At 42.3% G+C, this 15,580-nt stretch overlaps 1 protein-coding gene across 1 annotated transcript; it reads right to left on the bottom strand.

Moving 5' to 3' along the window:
• Positions 1 to 461: 461 nt before the first annotated feature.
• On the bottom strand, positions 462 to 14,845 carry LOC139573876 (smad nuclear-interacting protein 1-like). The gene is made up of 4 exons (XM_071397813.1): positions 14,531 to 14,845; positions 2,982 to 3,105; positions 2,187 to 2,803; positions 462 to 1,720 (listed from the first exon to the last, which is right to left on the bottom strand). The coding sequence occupies exons 1-4, from the start codon at positions 14,695 to 14,697 to the stop codon at positions 1,441 to 1,443; spliced, it is 1,188 nt and encodes a 395-aa protein (XP_071253914.1). The 5' UTR covers positions 14,698 to 14,845; the 3' UTR covers positions 462 to 1,440.
• Between the last annotated feature and the right edge of the window lie 735 nt (positions 14,846 to 15,580).

Genomic DNA, 15,580 nt, shown 5'->3' with positions numbered 1-15,580 from the left:
CCACACTGAGAACCGCCAGGGGTACTCAACTCAACCTACGAGGTCCAGAGCCTGCTGGTTTTCTGTTCTACCTGATAATTGCACACACCTGGTGTCCCAGGTCTAAGTCGGTACCTGAAAAAATGCAGTGTGGTCCAGAGTTAAGTTTGAGGGGTCTACGCAATACTATTACTGATATGACAGAAATGTATGAGAAAACGTTACTCACACAACGCAGCGCGCCATAGGACTGCAGGCAAGGCTAATAAAACTGAAATAACCGTGGTTATCAGAATTTGGGGTAAATTAGAGTTTGTAGAAGTTGCAACATTTATCTCTGGTTTATCACTTGATGTATGTGGCTTACTGTAAGGTTATGATGGTTTACTGTAAGGTTACGATGGTTTACTTGACCATACAGTAAATCATCAAAGGAATGGCAGATGTAAACCTGAACTACGAACAAACATCAACAAAACTAATAGTCTTTTACAACCTTTATGTACAATACAAAACATCTAAAATGGAACTACAATGTAGATGGTGTCTGAAAAAGTAAAAAACAAAATTGTCTTTGTAGTAGGAATTGTCATGCTTTACAGTGTGGTATGATCTTTCTCCAGAAACCTCCATAGCCTAGTCAATTCGGTGGTAAAGAACGGACAAACGAGAATATACTGCGATACACACGTTTTTCTTACATCACAAGAAACACATTTAAAGCAGATACATATACGCCTATGCTTTCTTTACTCCTGCTCAAACCCAAATACAGTACACCATATGATGAATCCAGCGTTCACATTCAATACATCCAGTGTATTTACAGTTAAGGTCTGGACATAGTCTATTGCTGAAGGCTAGCCTTACTTTGTATTCAATGTTGTATTCCAAAAATATAATAACAAAATATTTATTTTGTCAAGGAACTTCTTTCTGGCATTGAGCACTTGTGTTGAACGTATGCAGTCAGATATGGGGGTGAAATCAACCACACTACTGATCTTATACTAATGTCCTGAGAATAGGGAGTACTGAGACCGGTTACTGCAGGTTAAAGCAGGTTTTTATGACCGCCAAATAGAGACCACACAGACTTCTCCTACCACTTTTTATTTTATTTGTTCCGTTAACCCTGAAAGATGCTTAACCCAACACGCCATCATGTCAGGTCATTGTTCCATTCGTGTTTTTAAGGAGATGGCCAACAGGTGGTAGGCATCGGTGAGAACATTATTTTCCCACAATACACTTGATGGGATAATCCATGGCCCTGTCAGAATACTTGAAAGAATGCGCATTTCCTTCCTTGTTTCCCTGAGGTAAGCACATATTTATAAGTGACTGAATAGGTTTAACTAAGCAAAATCCTATTACTTTCAACAATCCAACCAATTAAGATCTGTGATTACTTCAAAGGAAATTAGGACGGAAGGACGCAAGTCAACTATTCGAAAAGGTTCAGAGGTCTTGCATTCCCTCATCTGGGCCCTCGTCCAGGCCCTCGTCGTCTTCCTCCGCCCTGGCGTCCACCTCGGCCGTGTCGGAGAACTCATGCAGCAGAACGTACTCGCGGCTACTGAAGCCAAACTTGAGCACGTCCTTCTCCTTGAGCTCGTAGTAGCGCTGCGCCTCGATGCGCTGGTTGTTCAGGTAGGTGCCATTGCCCGAACCTAGGTCAATGATGTAGGGCTTCACCCGCCGCCCACCAGTTCCATCCGAACGCGTGAACTCCACCAGCCTGGAAATCAGCAGACACAGAACTACATTACCCAGAGGTTGAAACTGTCCCAACTCAGAACTACGTAGCCTAGAGCAGGCCTGTCCAGGCCTATCCAACACTGTTCCTGGAGAGCTACCGCCATGGAGGTTTTTGCTCCAACCCTAATCTGATTCTAGTTATTAGCTGGTTGATAAGCTGAATCAGGCTAGTTACAACTGGGGTTGAAACAAAAACCTACAGGTGGGCAGCTCTCCAGGAACAGGGTTGGAGAGCACTGACCTAGAGATTGAAATCACATAAACCCAACAGAACTACATTAACCAGATGTTAAGTGTTAGACTTCAACAAAATGTTGGGAAATTATGTCAAACTGGAAAATGGCAGAATTTCAAAACATAGAGAGATGATTTTCGAAGGATTAGCAGCTAAAATAATGTCATCCCGAGGGCCTGATTTGAGCAACCAAGTGATTGTCAGATCTCACCTGTACTGGAACACTGCATGCTGTTTGGAGCAGGAGGGGTGGTCAATGGGGATATCCGCAATCTTCCTCTGCCGCCCCATCAGGTAGGCACTCTGCCTGTGAACGTACATGACCGGGAGCTGCTCATCGTTCTTGAAGGGGTACAGTCGCCACCTGCGCTTAGGGATGCGAGCCTCGGGGGGCTCGTTGTACTTGATCACTTCCCCCCTGAACGTGTTGGTATCTTCCGTGAGCGCGCCAGACAGTGCAAAGTTGGGCTTCTCTTTATCGACTGGGGGGCTGTCTTTGCCCTCGCCCCCCTCTTGGGTACCTTGTCCGAAAGCTTGTCCCTCACCATTGTTCTCCTCAAACCGGTGCCGGTTGTCCCGTCGTTGATTGTCATGCTGCTGTCTCTCAGCCTGCTGCTCCTGAAAGGAGCGGGATTCGCGCTCTCTGGGCCTCTCCCCACCTCCACCCCGCTCTCTCTCACCTCGTTTTCTCTCCCTGGGTCTGTCAGACTCTCTGGGTCCGTCAGCCTGCTCCCACCTACTTCGCCGCACTGGTGGCTCCGAGGGCTCTGGCTTGTCGTTGCGGTCACGCCTTCTACGGTCATCGGCACCGCGGTGGTCATCCTGCTCCTGTAGGGGAGACAGTGGGACAGGAGATAGGGGATTTAGCCTGATTCCAGAGTCAAGCATAGGGCCAAAATTAGTTGGTAAAGTGTTACTATTTAAAGAAGATATTTGCTGCATTAAAATTTTACATGAATACATTTCCCCAATTGTTACATTTACTCATAAGTAGTGGCAGAATCACCCGCTTTATTTTGACATCGGCACTGCGTGGAGGGCTTCGGCTCCTGCCGGTGTTTTTGGGCGATCTGTCTCGTCTTCCCAACGCCCTTCTACCTGGCGAATGACCTTTTGTCCTGGGTGGCGATCTAGTCAATCAAATCAACAAGGAAAGGCTTTAAAACCAATAGTTGAATAATTTAACACCAAGGCTAGCTAGCTACAACGGACAGCTCCTACTGGATTCTCTGAGCGACATCTGACAAATAATTAGTAATACAGGGTTTGACATACAGGATGATCGCTGGCCTAGGGAGTCAATCATCCCTGTCAATGGCCTGCCTGGGCCAATGAAAAAAAATATTGTAATAATGCTATTTTCAATTTGGGCTATATAATTGATGAAAAACAGAAATTCCCAAAGCGGTTACTTCTTTATGTACATTATTTATTACACGCACCGCACACATTGCCTTTGAGAGGAATATAATCTGTCGGGCAGCAAAGAGGATGCAGCTCTCAACCGGTTATCACGTAGAGCAGCTCACAGAAGAACGACAGCAGTAGGGAAGACGTTTCAATTCATGATAACTACCAGTAAAAGCTAAGGCAACAAATGGGTATTCAAACCAGGTATTTAAAAAGTTTGGTTCGAAGTCATGGTTAAATCCCTGCGATGCGCCATTCAGTCATCATGATTTGTTTGAATGAACATTTCTGAATGCTTTCCTAAAAATAACTCAAATTACAATTAGGACTGCTATGTAGATCTACCTGGCAGAATAATATCATGATGGTTTTGATCAATTGGGTCAGCATTTGTTTTGCAAACTCTGGCATCAAATTTAGGCTACACTGTACAGTACAGAAACACCACTAGCCAAACAACTGTCTCTTGGCTAGGTGCGCAATTGAATCGAAAGGCAACTACACACCCTCCCAACTACACCCGCCGGGATGTAGAACGTCACATTTTATCCTTTTCTATAAAATGTTTAAAAAAGTGTGATTTTGAGAGTGAAACATGACAAAAATAGGAAGCTCAGAAACCGTGAATAACAAAACTGGGAAAATGAAAATTAGCAAAAGATAAAACTGATTTTATAGGGTCCTATAGTAGCCTGCTGACTGTTCAAAATTGCTAACAATAACAACCTTTTTGAGATTACGGTAAGATTTTTTCCCTCTAAACAATAAATGTAAACATTCAATTGTCAAGTTAAAATGCAATTATTAGTGTATGGAGGGTAGGTTATAATAGGCTACTTGCTCAGCCCGCAAAATATGTATACAATTACCTGATATTGAAATTCTGCGCACATTATAATTTTTCACGTGAGATCTTGGCCCGGGACAGTATATAATTTTTCCCCATTTGGGCCAGTAGCTTTCAGTTGGCACTGGGCCGGTGTGCCACTGGCAAATGTACCATTTATAGCTAGTCTGATTAATCAGGCTGTAATAGATAATTAATTGGTATATACAGCCTGAAACTAATGACTGCAAAATCATGTAACGGTTCCTTAAAACGAACTTTACCTCGTTCCGAACCATATACCTACTGGCTCTCTAAAAAGTTGGGTAAACAATACCTTCCTGTGGATATTTTCTCAAATTTGGAGAAGATGAAGAACAAACCACTCAGACAACCAGTAATGTTTAAATGTAATTTTATTAAACATTCTGGAGACATTAGTTTCGGGCTGTGTACCAATTCACTGTGTATTACTGCCTGATTAATCAGACTAAACACATACAAGGCCCTCCGTTGGTGTGGGGTTTTTATAAGGTTTTTTGACATGCTTAACTAACTATTCTTATGCATTAAAGTTTGAATTGCTGACTCTTGTGAACCTGCATTTTCCATTGATCTCTACTCTTACCAGTGCTCTGTCTAACCATGAATATCAGCCTGAAATGTGTGTGTGTTAAAGAGAGCGCTGTACTGTATGAAATATGTGTGTGTATGCAACAAAGTATCAGTAGTGTGGGCGCTGTACTATGTGACCGGGACTGTGCTAATCTTAGAGAGACACAGGAGGGGGGTGAATCAGGAGACTGCTGAATAGACAATAACAGATAAACTATGCACACGAAAAACATGTGAGGTTCTGAGTCATGCACTATAACCCAATACTATAAACGTGATCAGCAACTATATCATATGTGATTGAATACTATAACAAACGTGATTTGATATTGACAAACTGTTTGGGCGCCTGGATGTCTGTGTGTGTGTGCTGGAAGTAACGGTTAGCTCAGATAAGAAGCTGGGCAGCTGTAGTTAGCCTTGAGCGAGAACAGTGGACAATGTATACAGGTGCAGATATCTCAGACAATGTTATAAAACTGTCTGACCTCAGTCTTTGGGGTGAAGGAGCGTAATCTACACAGCAACAGCGTCGGGACATCACATGCGCTAAGGGGCCAGGACTGGCTTAAGGCGCCAACATCAACGATAGGCTGGGTGAGTCTAAACCACGCCCAGTCTCTACTCTGACAGGCCGGCTCGGAAGTGGGAACTAACCTCTGTCACGAGTATAATATAATATTTATGTCAGAAACAAATCAGTTCTCTGTCTTATCCTGCGTGATGAAACAATGAACCCGTATATACGGAAATTGTATTTGCCATTTATTAACTTTTGAATTAAACAATTATTTTAACCAAGTTCAGGTGTGCTACTGTTCCTATCTCAGTTGAACTTTCCCAACCCTAACAAATGGTGACCCTGACCGTGAACTGAGGGAACTTCGCTGGACATTGAGGCATCCAGCCTTTGGCCTAGACTGTCGCCAGATGGGGTCCTCTCGCAAAAAGCCCGGGTCTACTAAAAAACAGGTAAGCAGAGCCTATTGTTTCAAAACTGAAATTCTGCATATTGGATTTAACCAAATTTATTTTGTGAGAAAACCTAACTGGTGTAAGTTACTAAATTTTCGAACCATATGTTCATTACAGTAAAGTAAGGATAAAACTAATTACGTATTATTTAATTACGTACTACTTGATGGCGAATGCATTTTCAGTTGGCCAACAGAATGACAATGGAATGACTGTGTGTATGACGTGATATTAAGAGCCTGTTTGTGTGTGTGTATGTATCTAAGCTAGGGTTGTTTTATTAAAAGTCTTATATATAAGACTTTAGGGAAGTGATTGAGGACAATGGCCACATAACCACCGTGACAGGCGGAATATTGGACATAAGACAAGTTCTAATATTGAACGGCAATATACCGACTTCACGGATTTTTATGTGTTTACATGGTATGTGGGATATAAGATAAATTGTCGATTAATAAGTCTAGGTGTAGTGGACCCTCGACTAAAAGTGGACGGCAACATAGTCCAGGGAAAGGCAGAAGTATTGGATATAAGACAAGTCTAGGTGTAGTGGACCCTCGACGGCAATACACTGAGTAAGACAAGTTCCCTGTAACAAGTAAACGGCAAAATATTTTAAGTTGGGTTTATATGCGCATATTACCGAACAACAATGTTTTGGAGATAAGATACGTTTACTGATTGAATAAGACGTGTTGGAAATAAGATAAGTCACACTGTATGTCTGTTGCTTTATGATTGTATCCCTCTGTATGTGTTGTATCAGGCTTTTATGCAAGGAAAAGTAAGGACATGTATATAAATTGCATAACCATATATACTTAAGTTACACATTAACCACATACTATATTCTCATATTATTTGTCACGGACACTCTAGTCTAACTAGGTAATAACAGATAAAAACAAAAATTATGAAACAAAAGTTATAATAAGAAACTAATATGGCTAGACTGGGTGGAGAGTTGTACAGAGAATGGACAGAAGATGGCAGTATTGCAGCGCTCAGCGTGCTCCCAGTCGACGGGGAGCCTGTTTGAATGCTGGTCACATAACAGAAAACTTAAAAACAATTCGGAGTAGAGAGAATACAGTTAATAACTTATTTAGGTTAAATTTTGGTACGTTTACACTTTGGAGTAGAGAAAGTTGAGAAGTTGATTTTACTTATACGATAGTTTTGATGCAAAACTCAGTTGGAGTAAGTAGATGTTTTGCCTAGAGGCATGAATAAGACAGTTCGTTTTGGTATTATATTATATCAGTGTATGTTGCTGGAGACAGGATGATTTGTTTTGTAACGACGTAAAATAACGTCACTAGGGGGGATACACGATTACGTTACTCGAATGGATTTGGTCATTGTTCAGGTACACTATTTCCTTTACTTCTTGCAGTATAGTTTTGATTAAGAGATGTTGATTGACGTTGTATATTCTATTCAAGATCCAACCTTTGTGATAAATTGGGTTTGGTTTATCGAATCCGTACTATTGCCTGTTGCAGTTAGTTAACAGTATTATAGGAGAAACGGGATACAATTTGTACTTTCCCCACCGGGTGTGGTCGTATCAAATTATGCCAGAGAAAATTGTTTGTGTCATTTAGAGGGAAAATGCGTGCATTATAGCTTTGCTTCACTTTTCAAAAGTGGCTAAAAGTTATTGGTTTTTGTTTAGGTAACACCAGGGATTTCGAACAAGAAGTAAACGTAGTCTAAACGTGATCTGTTTTCATTATGGTGAACAATGACCGGCCCGCAAACTGGTATGGCTGGCTGGGAATTTTTAAAGGGACAGTACACGTTTATCACAGTTGTGTGAATGAGTTACATGAAACATCGGGGAAATTTAAAACGAATGATTTGAGGGTATTATCATAATTATTAGTTTTTGTTTTTGTGGTAAACGTTTGGGTTAAGGGGTTTTCCGTGTTCCCGAGAGACAAGATAATATTAGGAGTTTTACTTTTTGAGTTTTATTTAGACAAGGGACTTTGTTAAGATAAAGGGTTCTTTTGATATGTCTAGATATGGTATGGAACACGAATGTAAGGGGGAGGTGTAACCTTTTGACCTGTTTTCATTGCATTTTCCTGTGATTTGATCACTTACGGGGGGATGTAGTGAGAATAATGAATTTGTGGTCATTTGGAATACTAATTTTGAGGTAAATCATATAATGGAGTTTATAGCTCTTGAACATATTTGTAGTTTGAACCACTGAGGAGTCAGGATTCTGTTTTTTAAACATTGGCTATGAAGGTTTTGAATTGGCTATTATTGATTTGGTATTACAACAGAAAAAATCCCATTTGTCATCGATAATAAATATGGGATGATATGATACATTGAGGTTTGAACAGGAGATATTTTAAGCCAATAGGGCAGGAAAGTAATAGGTTTCAGTTCTTAGAGGAGTGATCCTGGGGGAGAGAGCTTATTTAAATAGTATTCAAATTATTGATAGGATTATATATTTAGAGTTTGACACTATAAGACATGTTGTTATTCTGGATAGATGATGGTTCCATTCTAGATCCTTCCGGCCTGCCAACTGAGGGAGAACCCGGAAGAATACTAGATGCCTTGTAGCGTAGGACAATGAAGACCGCTGCCGAATGGAAGAACATAAGAATATTTTACTAATCATAATTAAGTCATGTAGGTAAGGTTGTTACCTGGCCAGAGCCAGGTATCAAACGGGGGAGGGGTACATTGTGGTCTAGGATAGGATGGGGCCTATTGGATAATAAACTAATTTTAAAAAAAATTCTAGCTAACAAATCAGAACAAATGAGAAACTGTTTGTTAACCAAACCTGTATGTCCAAGATTTTATGCACTACAGATGAATTACAGGTGAACTCACTCAATCCAGTCCCTGAGGCCTGTTGGGGGGACCATACCAAGACTCCTGGTAACAGCTAGCTGAAGTAGCTACCCGGATACATATCACACTGCGGGAGGGTAAGACACATTGACACTGTCGAACAAGCACAGTGTCCGAGAGGAGAACTGGAATTAACAGAATTCTGGGGGCCATCTCTCGGATGAAGATGTCCTTTTCCCGTCATTCCATCCCTGTGTTTGTTCATAGAAGTGAAAGTGTTGCTTGGTCTCTGGCTGATGATGTGTTCTCTGGGAGAGGAGGGGGCTTTACAGGACTGCTTGTGGTCCTGAGTTGTCTGTTTAGGATACGATGGGGATGTTACCATCACAGTACTGCCAGAACCACCACCAGTTCCAACAGACCGGGGTTCAGCCGGCCTCCTCCACCACTTCAAGACCAAGTCCCACACCATCACCTAAGCTCTCCAATCTGGTACAGGTAATAAATGTGAAAGACATCTCAGATAGTGACCAATCTGATTCTGGTTATGAGGGTGGGGAGAACATGTGGTTGGCCTATAAAACACTTAATAGAAAGGACTGTGTCGTATGTGGACATGCCAGACTTGTTCTGGCTGCTCACCCATTTGCTTTAAGCAATGGGAAAGGTTGGATGAGCATATTGGAAAGTTTAAGCCAAATTCAACCCTGTGTAAAACTCTGAGTCTTGTGTTCCCAGAAGTCCCTCCCCAGAAGACACCATGGGGGGTTAAGGCATATGGGGAAATTACAGCTGTAACACTGGTACAGGTAGGGGTATAGACTATGGGAGGCTCCCTACTGCTGCCTACTGCTCCCTACTGCTGTCACTATTAACTAGAGGTGTTGCTGATGTATGGTGGATGTGTGGACCTGCCAGGCGATTGACCCCATTTTGAAAGGAGATTGTCAGGGCACATGTGCTTTGGCCAGTCTGATAACACCATTGCCTATTATTGAGGTTACAGCTAACCAACTTTTGGGAGCTGCACATGACAGAGGCTTGGGACCAACCCAGGAGACGGCAGAAACGTGACGCTCCTTGGTCCGAGGGTACAGATAACATCCACACCAACCTGTTGGGGTCCCAATAGGGGTCCCCCACGAATTCCAGACATTAAACAGGAATGATGGCCTGTGGCATTTATTGCCCATTATTGACCCAGCTATTGTTGATGCTAAGCAGAATGCCTGGATCAATTATATCTAGTATAATCAACAATGATTTGTTAACTACACCCACACTGCACTTACAGGGATAGCTGAACAATTGGATGCCACCTATCGAACCAGTAGATAAAATAGACTAGCACTAGACATGATTCTGGCCAACCAGGGGGGTGTTTGTACAATGTTTGGAGAACAATGTTGCACGTTTATCCCTAACAATACCAGTCTGGATGGGAGCATTTCAAAAGATCTGAGCGGGTTGGAAAAGTTATCTGTGGAGATGAAGGGTCTTGCAGGTGTGGAGGAGAGTGGACTGTTCTCCTGGCTGGGTGGTTGGTTTGGTGAGTACACTGAATTGATGGTTACTGGATTTCTAACCCTAATAATTGTATTTTGCTATGTTTTCTGTTGTGCTGCTAAGGCTTCTGGCATGATGCCCCTGCTTGCAGATAGTGGGGAGGATACTGAGACCAATGAACAGAGGGGGTTGACTGAGGGTGACCCATGGTTTGCTGTAAAAGAGGTTTATTAATAACACTGTTCTCCCTAAGAAGGTTATAAGTTCCTGGGTGGTAACGAGCCCACCTAGTATATGGAAAAGGGATGGAATTTTTATTGTATGTGACACCTTTCGGGGGAATCAAAAATAAAAATGTCAATCAAAAATGTTTATGTAATAAAAACAAATGTCTATGTTAATCAAAAATGTTTATGTTGACACCTTTAGGTGTCAAACGGGGGATTGTGAGGTTTTTATAAGGTTTTTTGACATGCTTAACTAACTATTCTTATGCATTAAAGTTTGAATTGCTGACTCTTGTGAACCTGCATTTTCCATTGATCTCTACTCTTACCAGTGCTCTGTCTAACCATGAATATCAGCCTGAAATGTGTGTGTGTTAAAGAGAGCGCTGTACTGTATGAAATATGTGTGTGTATGCAACAAAGTATCAGTAGTGTGGGCGCTGTACTATGTGACCGGGACTGTGCTAATCTTAGAGAGACACAGGAGGGGGGTGAATCAGGAGACTGCTGAATAGACAATAACAGATAAACTATGCACACGAAAAACATGTGAGGTTCTGAGTCATGCACTATAACCCAATACTATAAACGTGATCAGCAACTATATCATATGTGATTGAATACTATAACAAACGTGATTAGCAACTATATCATATGTGATTGGATATTGACAAACTGTTTGGGCGCCTGGATGTCTGTGTGTGTGTGCTGGAAGTAACGGTTAGCTCAGATAAGAAGCTGGGAAGCTGTAGTTAGCCTTGAGCGAGAACAGTGGACATTGTATACAGGTGCAGATATCTCAGACAATGTTATAAAACTGTCTGACCCCAGTCTCTGGGGTGAAGGAGCGTAATCTACACAGCAACAGCGTCGGGACATCATATGCGCTAAGGGGCCAGGACTGGCTTAAGGCGCCAACATCAACGATAGGCTGGGTGAGTCTAAACCACGCCCAGTCTCTACTCTGACAGGCCGGCTCGGAAGCGGGAACTAACCTCTGTCAGAGTATAATATAATATCTTTGTCAGAAACAAATCAGTTCTCTGTCTTATCCTGCGTGATGAAACATTGAACCCGTATATACGGAAATTGTATTTGCCATTTATTAACTTTTGAATTAAACAATTATTTTAACCAAGTTCAGGTGTGCTACTGTTCCTATCTCAGTTGAACATTCGCAACCCTAACATTGGGCAAATCCGACCATGACTCCATTCTCCTGCTTCCTGTTAACTAACCAAAGCTCAAAAAGGAAGCACTAGTGATGTGCTCAATACAGAAGTGGCGGGAGCGAGCGCGAGGCCACAAGACTGTTTTGCTAGTACAGATGCTCGTGATGTGGCAGGGCTTGCAGACGATAAGGGATTACAAAGGGAAACACAGAGTAGCCCAGCAATGCAGAACTCCCAAACAAGCTAAATGCCTTTCATGCTCGCTTCAAAGAATAGAGCACTGTGCCTTGCTTAAAAGTCAATTTTTACAGATGACTGTGATACAGCTGTGGCCGATGTGAGCAGAATGTTTAAAACAGGTTAACAATCACAAGGCCAGAATACCAGGACATGTTCTCAAAGCATGCGTAGACCAGCTGGCAGTGTCTTCACAGACATTTTCAATATCTCCTTGTCCCAGTCTGTAACCCCAACATGTTTCAAGCGGAATACCATTGCCTCTGTTCACAAGAGATTCAAGGTAGCCTGCCTAAATGACTATTGCCCTGTAGCAATCACATCTGTAATTATGAAGTGCTTTGAAATGCTGGTCATGACACACATCAACCCCATCATCCCACACACCCTAGACCCACTCCAATTCGCATACCGCCCCAACAGATGGCGTAATCTCAATTGCATTTCACACTGCCCTCTCCCACCTGGACAAGAGCGGAAATAATTATGCGAGAATGCTTTTCATAGACTACAGCTCAGCGTTCAACACCATAGTCCCCTCCTTGCTCATAACCAAGCTAGGGGACCCAGTGACTGAACCCCTCCCTCTGCAACTGGATCCTGGGCAGGCAACAACAACTCCGGCAACGCTAACCCTCAACACGGGGGCCCCTCAGGGGTGTTTGCTTAGTCCTCTCCTGTACTCCCTGTCCACCCACACAGCTGCATGACCGTGCACGACAGCAAAACACGCATCAAGTTTGTTGACAACAACGCTGGTAGGCCTGATCACCGACGCCGATGAGTCAGCCTACAGGGAGGTTGTCGGAGTCTTAGGAGTGTGGTGCCAGGAAAACAACCTCAACATCAGTAAGATCAATGAGCTGATTGTGGACTATAGGAGAAAGAGGGGAGAGCATGCGTAGTTCCTTGGCGTACACATCACTAAGGACTTAACATGGTCCACACGCACACCCACAGTCGTGAAGAGGGCACGGCAGCATCTCTTCCCCCTCAGGAGGCTGGAAAGATATGGCATGGGCCCTCTGATCCTCAAAAAGTTATACAGCTGCACCATCGAGAGCATCTTGACAGGCTGCATCACCTCTTGGTATGGCAAATGCACTGACCCTTGAGCGCAAAGCATTTCAGAGGGTGGTGCAGACAGCCCAGTACATCACAGTCAGGGGAGGCCTGAAAAATTGCCAAAGACTCCAGCCACCCAAGCCATAGACTATTCACTCTGCTGCCGGACGATCGGCTCTCAAACGGCTCTGAGACAGCTTCTACCCCCAAGCCATAAGACTGCTCAATAGCCAGTTAATGGTACCAGTACTATCTGCATTGACTATCTTGCACTGACCCTATGCACACTCACTAGACTACATACACATTACACTGACACTCCCACAGACATTAATACAGACAATACAAACTCACACACACTTTTACACTCATTTGCTGCTGCTGCTGCTCTGTTCTTTATTTTACTCTTATTATCAATCCTGATGCCTAGTGACTTTACCGTCTTCATGTGCATATCTACCTCAAATACCTCGTACCTATGCACAATGACCTGGTACTCGCTGTACATACTGTCAAATAAAATAAAATGTTATTCCTCACATGCACCGAATACAACAGGTGTAGGTAGACCTTACCATGAAATGCTTACTTACAAGCCCTTAATCAACAATGCAGTTAAGAAAATATTTCCTAAATAAACTAAAGTATATATATATTATATATTAACAATATCAGATAAAAAAAATTAGACTTTATACAGGGGGTACAGCTACCGTGTCAATGTGCAGGGGTACAGGTTAGTCAATGTGCAGGGGTACAGGTTAGTCAATGGTAGCGCTATTCTATTCCTCCTTACCATTTCATTTTCTAAACTCGGCATCAATGGAAGGGGCTCATAAGCAAGCATTTTACGGTAAAGTCTCCAGTGCTTGTGACAATTATATTTGAATTCTAGCTAGCTCTCACTGTTTCCAGTCAACTAACATTAAATGAGACTTAGCTAGCTAATTGAGGGGAAACTAGGCAGCATTCTGCTTTGACCCCACAGCTCATTCATTTTCTTTGCCCACTACCACCTCATGTGAACTAGGTACAATCCTGACACCGTTTTAACGTTTAGAAACGTCAATAATAATCACTTCCCATACGTCTTTCAAAACATATGGCACTCATCCATCATGAGGGAGAAAGAAAAAAAACACTTGATCAAACAGTTTTGCAGATCCATTCGGCTATGGTAGCCTCTACCAGACGAAACTACACTTCAGCTACACTTCCTGAGTTATGCTTACACACAGGTGTTGGGGTGGAGCATGCTAGCTAGATAACACATGTGGTTGGTCGCCTCGTCTTCCGTAAACAAGCACTTTAACATGGAGGTATTTCAGTGTGGTAACACTAACCTTAACCCTATCAAGGCGTGTATCAATTTAACCTTTTGTTTTTTGAAATTATATAATGATACTAAAAATAAGGTCCTTATACTTCCAAAGCCGTACCGCCAGCGACGCGTTGCAAAGACGCCTTTGTACAATGCCTTGTGTAATGTAACAGAGTCATGATCAATGGCTAATTGAGGACTGACGTTAACGTTCCAAGACTAACGCATAACAATAACGCCTACTAGTTAGCTAAATGGTTAACTAGTTGCTATTATTGACATTGTGTAAACTCATGGACGTGCAACCCCACTGTGTAATTTGTGCTCGCTAACTACAATACCATACACCCATGAAATCAGGCTAGCTACCTGCTCGTTCGTCTCCTCTGCGGCGGTGGGCTTGGGCTGCCGTTGGACCCCGAACTCGAGCGGCGTGATCTCTGGGGCCTAGCAGGGCTCAGTTTCTCTTGTTTGATTTTCGGTTTTGAGTCCCGCACAGGGGATTCCACTCTTTTATGCCGTCTCTCTTTATCCATTATGAAACTCAACCAATCGTTGTTAATCGACTAAATAAAGTTCACAGCGAATAAATATGTATAAAACGTGAACAACAAACTCCACTACAAACGCTGAGAAAGTTTTCCTATTGTGCGCAAGGAAACGCGTTTCCGCTTCCGGCAGAACGTTATATATTTTTTTCACCGTGGCTATGGACTACTTCACTTTAGTTCCGTTGTAATATTGCAGACCTATTCTATCATATCTTCAATGAGGTCATGCACCTACAAATATTATAATTAAATGTACTTAATTTTCCTTAACCAATTCATAGCATCAAAGGTTTGAAACAACTCTGAATCATGCCATCGAGAAGCTCGGAGAGGTTAGTGAGTCGCGCATGGAATTAAGTTGCCATGGTAAAAATAAACAAATAAGTTATCAATTCACATTTCAACAACACATACATACATTCCTTAAGACAGTACTTGCTACAACAAACCACGTTTTTATGTGTAGTGTAATCAAAGTATCACAATGATTCCTCCAGCTGATTCTCTGCTGAAATATGACAACTCAGTCTTGGTGAGCAGAAACAGAAAATAAGTCACCAAAGGTAGAGAGTAACGTTAACAAAACACGTGTTTAATGCTGGCTGCTAACGTTAGTTACAGTAGCTGGGTGATTCTGCAACTACGGGCACTTCCATGTCCTCTGGTCAATTTTGGGGATTCTATAAAAATATATATATAAAATATATATATATATATATGTATATTTGTATGTTAAGTTCACACTGGAATCACCCCATACTTTTTTAAACACCTCTCTATCAAGTATTCTAGTTACTTTTCAGATGCATTTTATGCCTCAATTTCACTATTTTGCCCTTGTCCCTGACCCAGCCTTTTAAGCTTCTAC

This window comes from Salvelinus alpinus, chromosome 4 (assembly GCF_045679555.1).
Source record: "Salvelinus alpinus chromosome 4, SLU_Salpinus.1, whole genome shotgun sequence".
NCBI classification, from domain to species: Eukaryota; Metazoa; Chordata; class Actinopteri; order Salmoniformes; family Salmonidae; genus Salvelinus; species Salvelinus alpinus.
This window is presented reverse-complemented; position numbering and strand designations above follow the sequence as displayed.

What these genes read in the sequence shown, in the direction of transcription:
- LOC139573876 (XM_071397813.1), bottom strand. Translation starts at nt 14,697, where the DNA reads ATGGATAAAGAGAGACGGCATAAAAGAGTGGAATCCCCTGTGCGGGAC. An exon ending in CAGAGGAGACGAACGAGCAG is followed by an intron (nt 3,106 to 14,530) that starts GTAGCTAGCCTG and finishes TTGATTGACTAG; the next exon opens with ATCGCCACCCAGGACAAAAG. An exon ending in CATGCAGTGTTCCAGTACAG is followed by an intron (nt 1,721 to 2,186) that starts GTGAGATCTGAC and finishes GCTGATTTCCAG; the next exon opens with GCTGGTGGAGTTCACGCGTT.